A 17,997-nucleotide genomic window follows, 5' to 3' on the forward strand; every position below is an offset into this window, starting at 1 on the left:
TTGGTTAACTGTAATATTAGAGGAATAAAGACCTCCATAAAAGTATCTTTGAAGAGCAGGGCAACTTTCGTATATCCTGCCCAGGTATCTAGCAAGGGGCAGATGTTCTTTCAAAAATATCCTTCTTCTGTACAGTGCACAGTGTCTTAATTGTATTTTTTGTTTGCTGTTTTCTGTTTCTAGGCTGGTATTGAGTTATGAGAGAATATATAGTGCTGAAGGAAAGCCAGACTTCTGCCTAGGACATAACCCAGCAGTGACGATCACTTTTGTGTGCCCATCAAAGAGGGGAGAAGAGGTAACTGCTGTTTTAGTTTGTGTTAATTGGTTGGTCTTTAATTTTTGTGTGAATTATCTTTTGTTTTTATTGAAGGCTGAAGGGAACAGAAATCCTCCTGGTTTGCAGCTTGTGAAGAGTGTAGGAATCTAAATAAATTCTCAAAGATTTTTTGAGGAGTATAAGAGATAAACAAGAACTTGAATAAGATTTTCCCAGGGATGTGTTCTTTCTTGTTTTGGTGAATTTGGTTGTCCTTTTCAGGGCTCAAAGCTTTCCTCTGAGAATAGGACAGAGTTTGTAGTGTCAATTCTTGGCCCAGAGCTCTGCTTGCTGATGAGCACTCTTCCAGTATCAGTCAGGCTGGGCATGCTCACAACTATTGTCTATAACTTGTTTCTTTATTAATTCAGCCTTCCTCAGGCAAGCAAAAAATAGCTAGCAAGTGTCATTGCATGGCAAAATTCTGTCATGAACGCTTATTACCTTGAAGTAAAATCTGTAGTGTTAAGCAGCAGCTCAGTTTTTGCAGGACATAGTTTTAGCCTAGCATCAATGCAGTATAATAATTTGATGTGATGCCAGGTAATCTCGGCCACCCACACTGCTTACATTGGACCAGAGTGGCTATTGCTAATGCTCTGCCATTTCATACCATGATTCTTTTGGTTGCAGGTTAGTGAAGGAGGAACTCTCATCTGGATAACTTTTGGTTTAATGTTTAGTCTCTCATCTGACCTAGATAGGTACCATACTTCATCCGCGTCGCTGCACAATTTGTAATACCTCACTACAGCTACGCACATGTGTAGTATGAATCGTATTGCTAATGTTTCTCGTGCTTGTAACTTATCTGATACTCCACCTGTGTATCTGCCTGTTGTTTTAGTGGGTGGCAGAAATACATGATGAGCTTCTAAATGTTTCACTTTAAAGTGAGGAAAAACAAGACTACCTCTTCTCCTAGAGGTGCAAAAATATTTCACTACTGAAAATGGATCCATCGAAAGCGTTGGCTAAAGAGTTCTCAAACGTCTTTCAGTCTTGATTTGGACTGAGGGAGTCAAAGTTGCTAAAACACTAGTGTCTAAGAGGCTGCTTTGCCTTTGGAGAACACTTGATCTCCCTTCTTTGAGGACTCCTCAGAGGCAAACACAATCCAAGCTGTGCTTAGCAATTTGGACTTGCATATCTCTGCTTTTGCCAACACATTAAGGAAAAGTGCTTTTTACTGTACTGTTACTGCTGCTGACCTTCTGCTAATGCCTGATACTTTACCTCTGTTTAGGCTTCTAATATGCCACATCATTAATAAGAGCTGTTTTACTTTCTTCTCAACACTTATTTCTGAGAGGCCAGAGACAATGTTTGCAGCTGTTAAGCAATTAGCAGGTGAAGTTAGTCACTACTGACCCTAAACAAATGTAATACTGTTGCTTTAAAGATTATATTTCAAATAAGTCTTTGTACTTGTGATTTAAATTTTGTTCGCTTCTGTATCAGAGCACAGGTCCCAAACTCACAGCAAAAACAAATTGCCGGTATGAAATTGAATGGATTACTGAGTATGCCTGTCACAGGGATTACCTGGAGAGTAGGACCTGTTTTCTGACTAATGAGCAACATGATATCTCCATTGATTTAAGACCACTTGCTCAGCTTCCTGGTAAGCTCACTATTTTTTTGTGGTGTGACTAGCCAGTTTTCCAGTTCCATGGTGGAGACATGAAAAATGTTTGGGATTTTTTTACATCTGTTTTGCTGTGTTTTAGAACATTTTTCTTTTCCTTATTCATTCAGGTTATGTCACACCATATTTAGCCAAAGATGACAAAGAGGAGTATTACTATTACTTGAATATATGTGGGAAAACCACTGCAGGTAACTGCAAGGACAGCACAGGATACACTTCATCTTGCCAAGTAAAACCTTCAAATAACCAGCAAAAAGTGGCAGGAAGATTTGAGAACCAAACCCTGAGGTGTGTAAAGGCCCTTCAGCCCTTTTAACTTGTCTGAATGACTGATCTTTGTCTCCTAATTTGATGCCCTTATTTGTCATGTAAGCAATATTTGATACAAAACACAAGTGATTTTGCTCAGTTTTGCATAGAAAAACATTAACAGTATACCAGGATAACATTGGCAAATGAAGGAGCAGATGGAGTTGGTAGAAACCATTGCCTAGGCAGGGAAGAAGCTTTCAACTTTGGTGTCAGAATTGCAGGTTGTGCTGTGTTGCCTCTTGCCCTCCTTCAGTTTTGCATGTAAAGTGGCATCAGGATTAGATGTTTTAGAAGCTGTCCTCAACAAGAGGGCATCTCTGCTTCCTTTGCAAGAGCATGCGTTAATCATATCCAAGACTACTGAAGTCCAGGATTTTGTGATAGTTATTTATTGATTGATTGTTGTTTTAAAGAACTTCAGGATTCCCAAGTGGCATACTGGGACAATAGTCTGCAGAAGATTGCAAAGCAGAGATTATTCACCTAGATATGGTCTTCCATCTGTCTGGAAGCACGTTACAGACTTGTCAGAGTGATCTTCCAGGAAGTATGGCTTCTTCCACCTGTTGAAATATCCATGCAATAAACTAACGGGAACAGATATTCCACCTTTGGAGAAAAGGAGGCTGAGGGGCGACCTTATCACTCTTTACAGCTTCCTGTGGAGGGAAAGTGGAGAGGGAGGTGCTGAGCTCTTCTCCCTGGTATCCAGTGATAGGATGTGCGTGGGAATGGTTCAGAGCTGCGCCAGGGGAGGTTTAGACCTGACATTAAGAATCATTTCTTCACCAAGAAGGTGATCAAACCCTGGAACAGGCTTCCTAGAGAGATGGTCAATGCCCCAAGCCTGTCAGTGTTTAAGAGGCACTTGGACACCGCCCTTAGTACCATGCTTTAACTTGGTCAGCCCTGAATTGGTCAGGCAATTGGACTAGATGATTGTTGTAGGTCCCTTCCAACTGGAATAGTCTATTATAACTGAAAGCACAAATGTTCTATTCTATTCAAAGCTGGAATAGCTTTAGAGCATTCTTTAAACTTCATACAAATTCATGAAAAGTTACTAGAAAAATCAGTGCATGCAAGCCTTTTTTGCAGTAGAAATGTCAGTGTTAATGTTGAACAAGCATTTGTTTTCCCTTTGAGACAATTATTAAATAAACAAGACTGTGGCTTCTGTTATGTGAAGAACACTGTGTGATTGTGTCTCATCCCATGTTTCCATCTAAAACCGACTTTTTACTCAGATATTCTGATGGGGATCTCACTTTAATTTATCCGAATGGGGATGCATGTAGTTCCGGCTTTCAGAGAATGACTGTCATAAACTTTGAGTGCAATGAAACAGCAGGTGAGTTTACAAGCTGTGATAATTCTGCTCAGGGTTTGACTTGTGTGCTTGCTAGTAGACCTTATGTTCAAAGGAATGCATGCTTTGAGCCACAGCTAACACAAGGAACAAATATTGTTAGAGTAAGCACTAATTTCTATGGCTGGCAGGATTGTTTTGTGCTGTGTAGTAGCACTGCTGTTATAAATTTAAACTGATGATCAGGAATATTGAGGTGTAAAAGAGTATTGTTTCTTAGCCAACAGTTAAAAAAAAAACAACCAAACCCCCCCCGCCCCCGCAAACCCAACAGAAAAACCAACACCCAAATGACAAACACAAGTCCTGTGCTGCAAAAGGATTTGTATCTTCCTTGCTCATTGCTAATGCTCAAGTTTCCTTGTTTTTTTCCCCTTCTCCCACTGGAAGCCTAACATCTGTTTATCCGTCTTCAATATTAAGGTAATGATGGTAGAGGAACTCCAGTGTTTACTGGTGAAGTGGACTGCACATATTTTTTTACTTGGGAAACAAAATACGCATGTGTTAAAGAGAAAAAAGAGCTCCCTTGCAGAGTTGCTGATAAGAGAAAACACTATGACTTATCACCTCTGATCCGCAGTTCAGGTATGGCAATGAAAACTACCTTTCAGTTACTCTTATCCTGAGTTTACATGTCATCTCTAGTGTGATTCTTTAGCTGAATATTAATCAGCTTTTGCTTTTCTTAGTGAATTTCTGGGGTACTGGTGTTCACTTTCCTCACCCCAAAAGGATTGGCTGTCTTATGAAAGTAGCCATATCCATGCTTGCCTTGGTTGCTGTCATCTTAAGTATGGGTCCTTCTTTGTGGTAAAAAGCATTTTGGCATGGAGAGGCTGGAACAATTAAGCCAGATGACTTGTTCTTAACGACCCCCTGTATTTCAGAGTTAGCCCAGAACTGGGAAGCTGTGGACAGTAGCTTTTTGGAGGTAGGGCGGAAGCATTATTACATCAATGTCTGCCATAAAGTGCTGAAGAGAGGAGGAGCTTCCGGCTGCCCAGATGATGCTGCTATTTGCTCTGTAGGTGAGTCTTTTCGGTTTGGGGTTTTTTTTAAGGCTCTGAAGGCTTGGCGCTTCCTCTGCAAATGGAGTTGGCTGCCGTGAGTGCCTTCAGTTATTTGAGGAAACAGAAGTTAGGAGCATGTTTCTCTTGTGCTCCCAAAGACCCTAGAAGAAATGATGCAAGTAGCTTTTTCTAACTAAAGAATGGTAGTACGCTGCCCTCCAGGCTTTGTAGCATGGTTTTGATGAGGTTAAAAACAAACTCCTAATCATACGCTTTCTTAAGACTTTCCATTTGCTAGTTAATATTCTCATAATAGTTTAAACTTCACTTCGTTCCAGGGAAACAAAAATGATGTATTTACTGTCTTTACAGATAAACAAAACAACAGTAAGAATCTTGGAACATTTGTATCTTCTCCTAAAAAGGTTGGCGAAAATATTCAACTTACCTATTCAAATGGAAACAGCTGTGGTGTTAACAAAAAAATCAAAACTGTCATCACTCTAATGTGCAGACCAGGTGAGAATATCCACACAGTGTTCTCCAATCCATTTAAAAACTGGAGATCATTAGTACTTATGCCTGGGCATATTAAAATATTAGCATGTGCCTTTCCCTTATTTCCTTCTATGCAAAAGCTGAAGCATCGTGGTTTGTTTAGTAGGATAATAGCAATGTAAGTGCAGGTATTTAGCTCACTTCACCTTTTATACAAGTACTCTTTAAAGACCCTTGCGTAAGTCTCTTGAACTAAGATTCTTACAAACATGATGAAAGTATGTTAAGTGTTTAAAGCAGCTCCACAAATACCTGGAAGCTATACAAAGCGCTTTCTATCCCTAGATTGTCTTTATGGGAAAGACTGGTTCCAAACTGAGATCAGATACTTTAACCTTCTCTTCTAATAAGTATGTTTTGTGTCTAAAGTTCTTGTAGTTTATGAAAAGCAGAAGCATTTGCAGAAGATGTTAATGTTGTTCGTCTCCATACAATAGCCCACTAGTTTAACCATATCTCCCAGGGAAATTGAAAACCGCTATTCCTCAGCCTCAGCAAGCTGAATCCTCTGAGTGTGCTGGCTGTTAGGGTCAGGTTGTGCACTACTTCCTAATAAAGCTGTTGCTTTGTAGCAAAACACCAGGTTGCGTATCAAACCAAACAGTTTTTTCAAAGATTGTGACAGTACTCAGGAACAGACTGAGCAGTGCATTTTCACCTCTGGGCTAAATCTTTATTCTGGAGAGGAAGATGCAAAGAATTTGTGCAAAGAATTTTTAGTTCCATTTAGTCCTTATTTTCAGAGGAGAGGTACTTTTGACAGTTAATCTTGGTCTACTGTTGGGCAGGAGTTAGTGTTCCTAGGCTTAAATTCATAGTTCCTTTTGGCAGCCTGACTGTATGTGTAACACATTGCTCTTGTGATACCAGGTGATCTAGAAAGCGCTCCAATCTTGATGTCTGAGGGTGTATGTTCATATGCGTTTGATTGGTATACTGCTGCTGCATGTGTCCTCTCTAAAACTGAAGGAGATAACTGTCAAGTCTCTGATCCTCAGGCAGGTATGTATTTATGTTCAGCAAATTGAAAGGTCGTGAGGGATAGAACTTGTGTCACAACACTGAGTCCTTTTGATGCACAAGAACAAAGCAAGTTCACCCTAAGTATAAGCACCCACAACATTTCAGCACAGCAGTTTTAAGCACATGTGTATGGAAGATCAGAACAGCACAAGCTTAATATTCCCTTAGTGTGTGTGTAGGAAAGTAGGCGTAATGTGCATTTTACTGTAGTAAATATCTCTGTATAAGAAAACATGCTTTTAGTATGTCCAAATTCTTTCTGGAACAATAATTACATGGAAGGAGACTTATTCGAGGGGAAGGAAGTGAACTAGCTGCATGACTGGTAGTACCAAAACCTGTGAGAGATGACAGGAAAAAATTAAACTGATAAAGTTCATTTCTTCCCAATTAGGCTTCTCTTTTGATTTATCACCTCTGGCTAAGAAAAATGGGCACTATATAGTTAATACTACTGAATACTTGTTTTACATAAACATCTGTGGCAGTGTGCCGGATGAGTTGTGTCACACAAAATCAGCAGCATGCCAAGTAACACAAAGGTGAGTAACTAGTTTGGTTGTCTGTAATAGAAGATCTCTCGTTGCATGATGTGTTGTCTGTGTGTAACAGTGAACAATTTGCATGTAAAATAATTACTGTGCTGCCTGTAATAGATTCAGGTAATTTGCATGTAAAATATTATTTGGTGGTGCAGTAATTATGCTGCCAGATGTTTCAAGCAAAGTGCACACACATGTAATCTTGCTTAAGCTAGCTTTTGAGATTTAATGAGTGTGTCCATTGCTCCCCCTTATGTTTCCCATAGGGACTGTAAGCTGTAGATTAACTGCTGCAGCTGTATTAAGCCAACTCACAATTTGGATTCAGGGTCAGCTGGATTCCAAGAGCTGGCCTAACGAAGCACTGCTGTGCTCAGGATGAGTAGTGGCTGCCTTATGCAGAGGTGGAGCCCAGAGCTTGGGTGTCACACCGTATTTTCATTACTAAGAGTGCTGCACAGGCACAGTCTCAGTGTCTACTGCTACTCTAACAGCATCATTGCTGTTTTCTCCTACATGCTATGCCTGAGACAGTACCTGTATGCTTCAGGTTCTAGGTCAGCCTGTTGACAGAGATGTGGTACAGTGCAAACACATGCAGCTGTACTTGAATTGGCTCTATCTGAGTTACTCTCCAGCCAAAGACCGTTCACTGCAGACATTAAAAACCTTCTTCAGGGGAAGGTGGCCAGGCTAGGTCTGATAGAGCCAGTGTTAAGTCAGAGTAAAGAAGCTCGCCTGAACCAAAGCTGGTCCTGAGCCAAGAGCACGTCAAGGCAATTTTCTTCCCTGAGTGAGAAAACTTGCTGTGTGCAGTGCTAGGTCTTTCCTGTCCACATGTATTTGCGTAGAACCAATTTGAGCCCAGCATTAGGGTGTCTGCAGTTTGAATTCTGCTCTGGAGAATGGGAACTTGGTATTTCTGTCACTGCTCTGGAGAAGGGAGTGTTAAAGTTTTCTAGATATCTAAGCAAGGTACAACTTCCTTTTCTTTCCGAAGAAGGACACCTGTTCATGTTTTAAGTTTCCTTTTGGCAGCATTCTATCCATCCTAACTCACTTACAACCTTACTTAATTCTTTTGTCTTATTATAGTGTCTTCTATAAACTTACCTGTGTGCTTACTACTTGTAAGACTTCTCTTAAAGAAAGAATTAATTTTGCATTCTGCTCAGTCTTGAAGTCCACTTTTTCTTTTCTAGTAAAGATCAGTTTTGGAGTCTTGGACTGCCCAGTTCCAAACTTTCATATTATGATGGTCTGATTCAGTTGACCTACAAAAACGGTACAGCTTACAATGATGAGAAGAAAACACAGCGATCTACCCTTATAACTTTCCTGTGTGACCGTCAGGCTGGAATAGGGCAGCCTGAATATCAGGTAAGAAGTTCTATATGAAGAAGGGAAGGATCTCCATCCCAAAATCCTGACAACAATCGCTACTAGGCCAGTGCAAGCAGAGATTCATGGATGGAAATATCCAGTATCTATAAAGCAGAATAAGAGAAATAGTTATTTCTCTTGGTATATCTCCCTCCTGTTGCCGCCATAAAGCTTGTCTTGACCACTGAACAGTAAGCTGTTCACCTGGATCCAGGTTCTTACTTCACTTTTTTTCTAGTCTCTGGGCCATGTAATTACTAGTGCTTTTGATCATCTTGTATTTCTAGCTGAAAAAAACAGAACTGTCTTAGAAATAACAAGCAGTAGGACTGTGTGTCCTTTAACACAGCAGACAGCAGTTACGCTGCTCTAGTTGCTCTTTTTTTTGGAAAGCATATTTTTGGTGGATTTTTTAGTGGCACAGCAAATGACAAGGTCTGCGACAAAACTTAAAATCATAGAATGGTTTGGGTTGGAAGGGACCTTAAAGACCATCTAGTTCCAGCCCCCCTGCCATGGGCAGGGACACCCTCCACTAGACCACACTGCCCAAAGCCTCATCCAACCTGGTCTTAAACACTGCCAGGGATGGGGCCTCCACAACCTCTCTGGGCAACCTGTTCCAGTGCCTCACCACCCTCACAGTAAAGAGTTTCTTCCTTATATCTGATCTAAATCGACCCTCCTTCAGCTTAAAGCCATTACCTCTTATCCTATCGCTCTATGCCCTTGTAAACAGTCTTTCCTGTAGGCCCCCTTCAGGTACTGGAAATCTGCTATAAGGTTTCCCTGGAGCATTCTCTTCTGCAGGCTGAACAACCCCAACTCTCTCAGCCTGTCCTCACAGGAGAGGTGCTCCAGCCCTCTGACCATCTTCATGGCCCTCCTCTGGACTTGCCTTAACAGGCTCATGTCTGTCTTGTACTGGATATCCCAGACCTACACAAATCAGTCTGAGAAGGTGTATCCCGAAAACAAGGAGAAATGACAAGCTTAACATATAAAGGAGTAGCTGTGAGTTGCAAAGTATTCTGTGTGGAAAGCCTCACTGACCTATTCTGCTGGTTTTTTAGGTAGAAGATAACTATACCTACAACTTCAGGTGGTACACTGAATATGCTTGTCCTGAAATTCCGCTGGAATGTGTTGTGACTGATCCCAACACCATGGACCAATATGACTTGTCAAGGTAGGAAAGTAACATATACAACATAACTTGGCTAGTCTAGTTTAGTATTCTGGCTGATAGCTTAACACTGGATGAAGTTGGTTTCCTGTGTAGGCAACGCTAGAAACTTCATCTGTTGTGACAATCTGAACTGAATGAATGAATGTCGTCTTCTTTAAATGAAGACAGTATTTTCCTCTAGTATGTTGACTTGCCTCCTAAGATGTAAGTTGAATTTTTGGATGGTTTTGGTTAATAAAAACGTTGTAAATTGTGCTTTACTTCCTAGAAGGTTTCTTTTTAATTGTAACGCTTAAAAATGAGGGGAAAAAGTTATTCTGAAATGCCTTACAGTTGCTCCGTTTCTTGAGACCGACAGAGGAAAGCTAGAGAGAATCTATGACAAACGTGTGTTCTTAGTTTAGAACTTTGTCTCCCTGCTCAGCTTAGCAAAATCTGAGAAGAGAGGTGAAAACTGGTATGCCATGGATAATTCAAGACCAAGTGAGCGCAAGAAATACTACATAAATGTCTGTCGACCACTGATTGCTGTCCCAGGGTGTGACCGGCGAGCATCTGTCTGTCAGATGGAGTATCGGCGTGATCATGTGAGTAGCCTTTCCATCCCAGCTCAGAGCTGTTTTGCCAAGTGAGTGATATTAAGGGGTATGCAAGACAGGCATGTGAATTCTGGCTTCTTTGCTGTCTCAGAGACTGGAGCATTGCTTTAGGAGCAAACTGCTCTCCTGGATATTCTGGCTTGCTTTAGATTCAACTGTGGAAGAAATGCATTTAAAGATTTTGTCACCCCCCCTCTGAGCTCTCTTTGGCTTTGAGGAGTAGATTAGGCAGAAGTCGCCAAGAAAAAAAATAAAAAAGATGGTGGTGGTTATGGACTTCTAAATTTCCCTGAAATGTAACAAATTATCATGGGGCATTTTGTGCTGGCAGGCTGCATGGACACTTGCCCAAAGCCTGGCTTCAGTGCTACTCAAAGCTGTAGGAAAATTTGAGCTAGAGGCTCACCAACCTGTCCTAATTCCTTCTGTAAAATGGAGAGAACACCTTCCCTCCATACTGTTGAAGAGGATGTCTGAGTGCCTGAATCTGTACATCACCGTCACGGTACCTGAGCTAAATTTTACTGGTTCCCTGTGCTTGCATTAGTCCTCCTTGTGTAAGGCTCCTTACTTTACATGTGAAAACACATTCGGCCTTCATTACTTCACTGGTGAAGACACTGGAGTAAAAAGTGAGCACATTGGGTCAACTTTGGAGGTGTATTCTTCTGTTTTGTTGCTGTCGCTAATTTAAAATAGTTTCTTAAAAATAGGAAACACCAGTTACCTTGCAGAAGTGAAGATAATTTGGACCTTGGTAGTAGCACCTACTGTTGTTCTAATGCTCAATTTCTGCTAGTGCTTTTTAGGCTTTGCTAACCATGGCAGATCCCTAAGGTCAATTCTAAGAATGCCTCGAGGCTTCCACAGACTGTGTTTTAGAGCTGTACAAATTAAATCCTCCTTACTGTGCATAAGGCATAGATCTCCCTAAATTCCTAAGCTGTGTAGCTGATGAGATGAGGATGGCTGTTGTGAGGCACTACAGGCACCTCACTGTACTAAAAATAAAAACAACAAAAAACCATACCATGCCTGCTTGTGGAGCTCATCTGTTAAATATGTGAAACCTAAATACAGAATGGTGGAGAAATGTAGGGGGATGTCTACACCTTTATCTTCAAAACTCTCAAGATAACCTTCTCTATACAAGATTATTGTGGTAGGTATATTCTCTTTTTTGACTGTATCTACAACTCCTCACTTCAGTTTAGAATTGCTGACATGCTTTTCTTTATTTCTAGGTTTCTTATTCTGAAGTCACCTCCATTAGTAATCTTGGTGTTGCCAGCAGAGAACTAGTAGTTGAAAGACCTGGACACATTTTTCTAACTTATGGAAATGGCTCTGTATGCATTGATGCTGATGGAAAGAAAACTACTTATACCACCACCATCCATTTCATGTGTTCCAAGGGCACTCTTGTAAGGACAAATGATCTTTCAGTTGTTGCTTCATCATAGTAGGTTTTCCATCATATAATGTGAAGCTACGTAAAGATGTATAGTGTATAGCAGATACGTGACAGGGGAGACTTCTTGAAGACTTAAAATAGAGATGTAAAACCAAAGCCGACTTAGATGCTAGAGAAGCGTGTGTCTCAGTCTGAGTCTTTTATCATAAGCAAGAGCTAGTTAAAAATGAACAGCCTCAGTGGACAATGATATTTCAGACTAGTCTAATTAGAATGAAAAATACAGAGGGACTTAAGTCTGAGGAGTTATACAAGCAAAATTGCAGACCCTCTTAAGAGGAAGAATATTGTAAAGTGTATCTTCAGGCTTAGGTTCTGCATCCTCTGTAGCTTGTTGATTCTAGAGGAGTTCTTAAAATCTATAAAGCTTTTCTGATACAGCTCCACATACTGAAGTTTAGACTGAGAGGATCATTAGACTGAAGTTTGCCTAGACTTGTTCTTGCTGGTTTGTGAATCTGCAGGTCTTACTCCCCTCATTCACATGATCTTCAGCCCAAGAGGTATGGTGAAAATCTGTGACTTGGAGCAGTTAGAAACTGCTTTGCTTTTGCCTGAAAACACTGAAATGAAGTCTGTATAACTGATATTCCTGTTACTTTGCAACCTCAGCTAACAGAGTTTTGTGTTGCTTGATTTTTATTTTTATTCTATAGTGCACCTCAAAACTCTTCAAAGCTTAGACTGAGGCAAGGTCTGGTTATGCATGTCTAGATTCAGTATCGAATTTAATCTGTGTATTTAGCTGTCAGATTCAGTTCCTTGCTAAAGCTTAATGACATGCTAAGTGTTTAGTGAGACAAAGTTTTCAGCAGTGACCTTCAAAATAAATAAGGGAGAGGGAAACAGGGTGGCAATTGTGTACATTTGTAGTGAAGTCTTTTAGAAGAACCTGACAGTTTCTTAAGGTGTAATCTCAAACATGAGAAAGCTGTTACATTTATTCTGGTCTTCTCTCCGCAATCTGTTTCCAGAGTAGCAGCCCACGGTTTATAGCTATTCAGGAATGTGTGGCCACGTTCTTATGGGAAACTGAGGCTGCTTGTCCAATCAAGGAAACAAAAGATGATTCGCAGGTGAGAAAGGAGGACATAATTGTATTCATAGTCTCAACACTATTTTTTTTTTTCTAGCACTTCTGGTTGCTGTGTTTAAATGACTCTTAGAGAAAACTAACTACAGTGAGGTCTGAAGTCTGTCATGATGGAGTCTTGTGATATCTTACTGCTTTCTTCTTGAAGTGTTTCTAAAGTGTGTAACTTCTGACCAGAGTATTCAAGTTTTCTCTCTTGAGAACAACTTAATTGTTGTGGCACTGAATGTTTCATTCCCTTATAAGGTTGTTAGTAAAACTGAGTTTATATGTAAGGATGTATATTCTCCTTGTTTGTCTACAGATCATCAAATGAGGTGCTTTTTTTTTAATTTTCTTTTTTACTTTAACACTGAGCTACTCAGTTGCTTCTACTTTACAGGTCTCAACATAAACACACTAGTGTGAAAACAACCCTCAGTTGAAATTTCCCTGCTCTTAGCTAGGATGACCTAATAGATGTCATCTGTTAAATTGCACTTTGATATGTTGGTATGTGGCTGATGTCAATGGACAATTGTGCAAAAGAATTGAATGAAGTGTTGCTGCTGCCAGAGCTGTATTCTGGTTGTCCAAATTAAGTTGCTGGAAGGAAGGAGGGAGGCTAGGAAGATGTGTAAATCACTACTTTGGCTCTTTGAACAAGTTAGAGGTAAAACTTAAACAGAAGAAGCTCATAAGGAGAAATAATGCCTTTATGATTTTTTTTTTCCCCCAGTCCTGCTCTGTGCGAGATCCAAACACTGGCTTTCTGTTCAATCTGCAGCCGTTAGCTTCTGGAAAAGGCTATATGGCTACTGGCATTGGGAAGAAGTTCTTGGTAAGGATTCTGACTGTACAATCTCTTGCTTATGGGTGCTCTTGTTGCATTTTTCCAGTCTTGCTTAGTGAGCAAGCAGAGCTTTGACTCAGTCCTCTTATGAAACTTGAGTTGTCAGGAAAGTACTGTGCTTGAGGGGAGGGGAGGAATGGAAGGTAACTTGATTCATCTCAGATGGTCATAAAGCATCAAACTTCTGGTTCTTAGAAAACATAAGGTAGCCACACTTTCGAGGCTGTGCATGGTTTTCTAGTTATGGACTCTGTTGCATAATACCAGTTTATCTGCTGGTGCTGAAGAAATGGACAGTGAAAACCTAGAAAGGGATTTAATCTGTCCATGTCAGTGTTCTTAATGTGATCTGCATGTAGGCTGTCCACAGATACCACCATAGTATTTTCAGTCTAAGAATAAACTTGCTAAACCACATGCTGTACTTCTAGTGGGAAGAATCTGTGGACCCTGTAGGCTGAAGATTGAGGATATTGTTCCTGTATTATAGTTGGTTTTCTTGCAGTCTAGAAATGACAGGTGTTTCATGCTGTTTGAAATAGTTCTTGACAAGTGAGTTCTACTGATGTACAAATGGCTATGTGGACCTAATTTTTTTGATGCAGTTAATACTGTGTACACCCACATGTTTTCAAAACTTCTAGCTAAACATTTGTGGACCCATGCCAGCTTGTGGTAAAATCAATGGCAAAACAGTTGCTGGATGTGAAGCAGAAAATCTGACGTCTGTGAGGCTGGTGGAATTGGACAAAACTCTATATCTGTCTGGTGAAGGGTTTCTAACTCTTACCTACAGAGGTCCTCTTCGTGTGGAATTAGGTGAGTTCAGGAAGTATGCAGTGGAGATGGATGCTGATAGTGTACAAACTTTCTGTGAACGCTCTTCATTCCTTCCTTTGTTCATGTACTAAAACCTACTGGGCTTGGTGTTAGTCACTTAAGCTAGTTCTTATGAAAATTTTAGGAAGAAATCAAATCATGCAGAATGATAATGGCTCAGTTATTAGTGAAAACATGTGCATTTCAAAACTCCTGGAAAGAGACCAAATACAGTACAGGATTTTTTTTTTTCCTGAGTAGATGAAAAATACTGCTCTTCTTATGGAGAAACGGATAGTCAAATTGGGAAAACAAGCAAAATGAACTCTGGCTCTCTTTCTAAGTGAAGTCATTCCTTTAAGCTTCAGTTGCACGAATAATGCTCTCTAAAGTTGTTTCATATCTGAAAGGTCATTTTTTTCAGTAAACTTTTATACTCTCTTATATAGAACTTCTTGAATAAGTGCTCTAGTACTTCATGTACACCTACTTCATGAATTTAAGTCTGTTTCACAGATAAGACTAATGAAAAATGTGTATCCAGCTTTTGGATTTTATATGCTCTCCAACTGTACTGAAACTGAGTTTTCATAGAAAGCCATATGACACCTTAACAACAAAAGGTTTTTAGGAAAACAGGATTTTGGATTCAGGAACCCCAGATGCTCCTGCATGTTCCTCCTCTGTACGAATTGCAATGGTGATCTCTCTTATTTTCCTAGTCGTGATGTTTTCATACCTAATATGCAACAGGAAACAAGTGATTGAGCTCTCCATGTATTTTGCTTTGAGAGCTTCTACCATTTTGATAACAGTAGGATACATTGATTACAAATACTACTCCCCCCTCATAATTCTGCCATTTGTTATGGGACGTGGAAAGGAGGACTAAACAGAACTTAACATACACTGCTTAAATAGTATCAGTATTATTTGTTCTGCAGTCATTACACTGAACTTCTTACAAACAAACAAAACTCCCAAGCCCAAAACTTTGCTATATGTGATGTAATTTAGAAATTGTTGGTACAGGTGATGTGATGTTTTATAGGGTTTCTGTTTCTTCAAATATATCACGTCAAAGACCTAGGAAGCACAGTTCAGTGACGGTAATTATGCTCTTGAAATGTGTCAAGGCATTCTGGTCTCCCATTTGGAGAGACAGTTGTGGCTGCTGGGCAATTTAGCACTGCTCTCTAAAGAAGGCTTGTGTATTTACAGTTAAAAACCCCATAAATGATAAGGTAGTGTTTTCCTTTAAGCAATTTAAAATTTTCTAACAGTTTCTTATTATAAAGTCAAGTGTTAGTTTGAACTTAAATTCATTTATTCCCAAGTGAACCAGCAGCAGATTAGTGTTTGTTTTACAGGAACATCAGACAAGTTCACAGTGACTTTCTTTTGCAATGATTCGTATCCTGGAGAGCTTAAGTTTGTGCGTGAAGAGATAAACAGTGTGCTGAACATCCATGATACTTTTTTTGAGTTTCACACAGCTCTGGCCTGTGCTCCTGCTCCTGTAGACTGCCAGGTTACAGGTAAGTACCTGGAATTTGGGTGGCCTCTGTCCAACAAATGATGGAAGGATGAACTGAACAGCAAACTTCTGTGGAGGAGAGCTTTAAGAATACCTGTTATGAAGACATTTGTAAGACTTGAAGTCTTCATAGAAATTGTAGAGAGGGAGAGGCGGTAAATTGTTTGAAGCAGGCTTAACTTACGAAGACAGGAAAGAAGTTAATGTGGAACATAGTGGTATGCACCAGAGAGTTGATAATTACTTTGAAAACCTTTAATCCTTATTATGACTGGGTGCTGTTTCAGCCTAATTCTGAAGATAATGGGTTAATTTACTTATGGCCTCTAGAAAAATGGACCTGTGAATTGTGGAGTAGTTACATGTGGGAAGTAACTGTCAAGGGAACTCTGTTCTGCGTTTGGTGTAGTGACATTTTTTATGGCAACGGTACCTTCTCTCAATGGATATCTAATGTCATACTGAAAGTTACTTTGAATTATGTGTATTAATCAGTGAAACTTGTATCATTTCAAACCCAAACTGCTGCAAGAATCTTATATGTCGTCTTTCAGCTTACTGTATGTACCACATCTCTTTCAGATGCTGCTGGCAATGAGTATGACTTAAGTGACTTGAGCAAAGAAGGTGAACCATGGGTTGCTATAGACACTTCAAAGGAAGCAAAGAAGCGAACATTTTTCTTGAATGTCTGCAAGCCTTTGCCCTATGTGCCTGGATGCCCTGGTGAGCCAAGCGGCAAGCATTTCTTAACTTGTGACTTCTGATGCAAGACCTTGGTCTTGCATACCTAGTTATTTTAGCAGGATTTCTTGAATCCTGCCTGTTCAGTCACTGAACTTGCCTGTTCAGTGCAACTGACTTGGGTGAGATATGTCAAAGGTATAATAAACAGACTTTCTCAAAAAAAAAAAAAAAAAAGGGAAGCTAAATGCTGTTGAGGCTTCCTAACTGAATGAGGCTGGAATGAGAAGCTTATGCCACACCTTACTGCAGTTCTAGCCAGTTTGATTTATTTAACCTGTTGCTGTAGTCTTCTGTCAGTCTGTGGGAGCAGATAAGTTAGTGCTGTTTTAAAGGTTTCAGTGAATACAGGACAGTAACATGTTCTATTCCTCAAAGGCTTTAGGCACACAATGTCTCTAACTGTATTTATGAAAATACTTCTGTTGTGTTCTGCTTCAGGAGTTTGAAACAGTCTGCTTTAATGCTCAAAGCTCTCTTTTAAAGCTACTCCATTGTGTTACTTTACAGTAAAGTTAACTCTAGTTGTCAAAGCTTTGAACTAAAATACAGGCTTTTTCTTCTTCCTGTAGGTGGTGCCATAGGATCTTGTGTGAAATACAGTGATAAAAGCAAGAGCCTTGGAGTCATTCAGATAAACCCACAGGCTGCTACTGATGGGTCATTAAGCATTATCTACTTGAATGGTGACACATGCAAAGATAAGCAGCGTTATTCTACACGTATAATCTTCCAGTGCGATCAAGCAATGGTAACTTTCTGTGCAAATTGCTAATAATGTGAATTTTAGAGCTTGGACTTTGTGTAACAAAATAGACAATGTTTATTCCTCTTGGAATGGAGAGGCTGGTTCTGAAAAGTAATATCTTGTATACACGCTTTTCCCTTGTCTCTCCTTACAACTGCTTTTCTGAGCCTGTAGGACACAACAGTGAACTCTATTGTGAAATCCTGCGAGCCACCAAAAGCAGCTCTTTGCTGAAAATGAGTACTGCAGTTTGATAATAGAGATATTATAGAGACTGTGCAACCGCAATAAAAAAGGATTCTGCATGTACATTTTGAGACTTGCAATGTAATTGTTAGTAAGCCTCCTTCATATGGCTCTTTTCTGTAGGGATCGCCAGTATTTGAGCAAGAGGATGACTGTGAGTTTGTATTTGTTTGGAGAACCCTGGCAGCGTGTCCTGTTCACAAAGCAGAAGGTAAGCGCAGTTACTTGAGCTTTAAAATATCAAACAAATCTGTACAAGAAGTAAATACTTAGTGAAGCTATGTTTGTTTCTTGCCGTGTGACTTTTTCTGTAAAAGGTGCTGGCTTGTGGAGGGATGTCTCTTCTAAGCTCTAAGCCAAATAAGTCACATCTAACATTAAAAGTACAATTTAGGATGATGGGCAAATGTACTTCCCTATCTAGGGAAAGAAATAAAGTAATAATGCTGTGTCTGACAAATCATAGTACTACCTTGTTAAATCACAGGCAGACTTGCAAACGTTTAAAAAAACTTTAAAAACGTCTTGTAAACGTTAAAAAGGCAT

The 17,997-nt window shown here is 39.9% G+C and overlaps 1 protein-coding gene across 2 annotated transcripts in view; it reads left to right on the top strand.

The window, feature by feature from the left end:
• Positions 1-17,997, top strand: part of IGF2R (insulin like growth factor 2 receptor) — a 61,263-nt gene that overhangs the window by 20,043 nt on the left and 23,223 nt on the right. For both annotated transcript variants that reach the window (XM_054822917.1, XM_054822918.1), the window contains exons 7-26: positions 184-298; positions 1,781-1,943; positions 2,078-2,258; positions 3,530-3,633; positions 4,075-4,239; positions 4,542-4,682; positions 5,037-5,183; positions 6,093-6,224; positions 6,640-6,787; positions 7,990-8,167; positions 9,244-9,359; positions 9,784-9,946; positions 11,203-11,382; positions 12,407-12,508; positions 13,244-13,345; positions 14,002-14,176; positions 15,547-15,714; positions 16,296-16,439; positions 17,030-17,208; positions 17,575-17,662. In XM_054822917.1, the coding sequence (XP_054678892.1) occupies positions 184-298; positions 1,781-1,943; positions 2,078-2,258; positions 3,530-3,633; positions 4,075-4,239; positions 4,542-4,682; positions 5,037-5,183; positions 6,093-6,224; positions 6,640-6,787; positions 7,990-8,167; positions 9,244-9,359; positions 9,784-9,946; positions 11,203-11,382; positions 12,407-12,508; positions 13,244-13,345; positions 14,002-14,176; positions 15,547-15,714; positions 16,296-16,439; positions 17,030-17,208; positions 17,575-17,662 (2,891 nt within the window). The remainder of the gene's footprint in view (positions 1-183; positions 299-1,780; positions 1,944-2,077; positions 2,259-3,529; positions 3,634-4,074; positions 4,240-4,541; positions 4,683-5,036; positions 5,184-6,092; positions 6,225-6,639; positions 6,788-7,989; positions 8,168-9,243; positions 9,360-9,783; positions 9,947-11,202; positions 11,383-12,406; positions 12,509-13,243; positions 13,346-14,001; positions 14,177-15,546; positions 15,715-16,295; positions 16,440-17,029; positions 17,209-17,574; positions 17,663-17,997) is intronic.

Source organism: Grus americana, chromosome 3 (assembly GCF_028858705.1).
Source record: "Grus americana isolate bGruAme1 chromosome 3, bGruAme1.mat, whole genome shotgun sequence".
NCBI classification, from domain to species: domain Eukaryota; kingdom Metazoa; phylum Chordata; class Aves; order Gruiformes; family Gruidae; genus Grus; species Grus americana.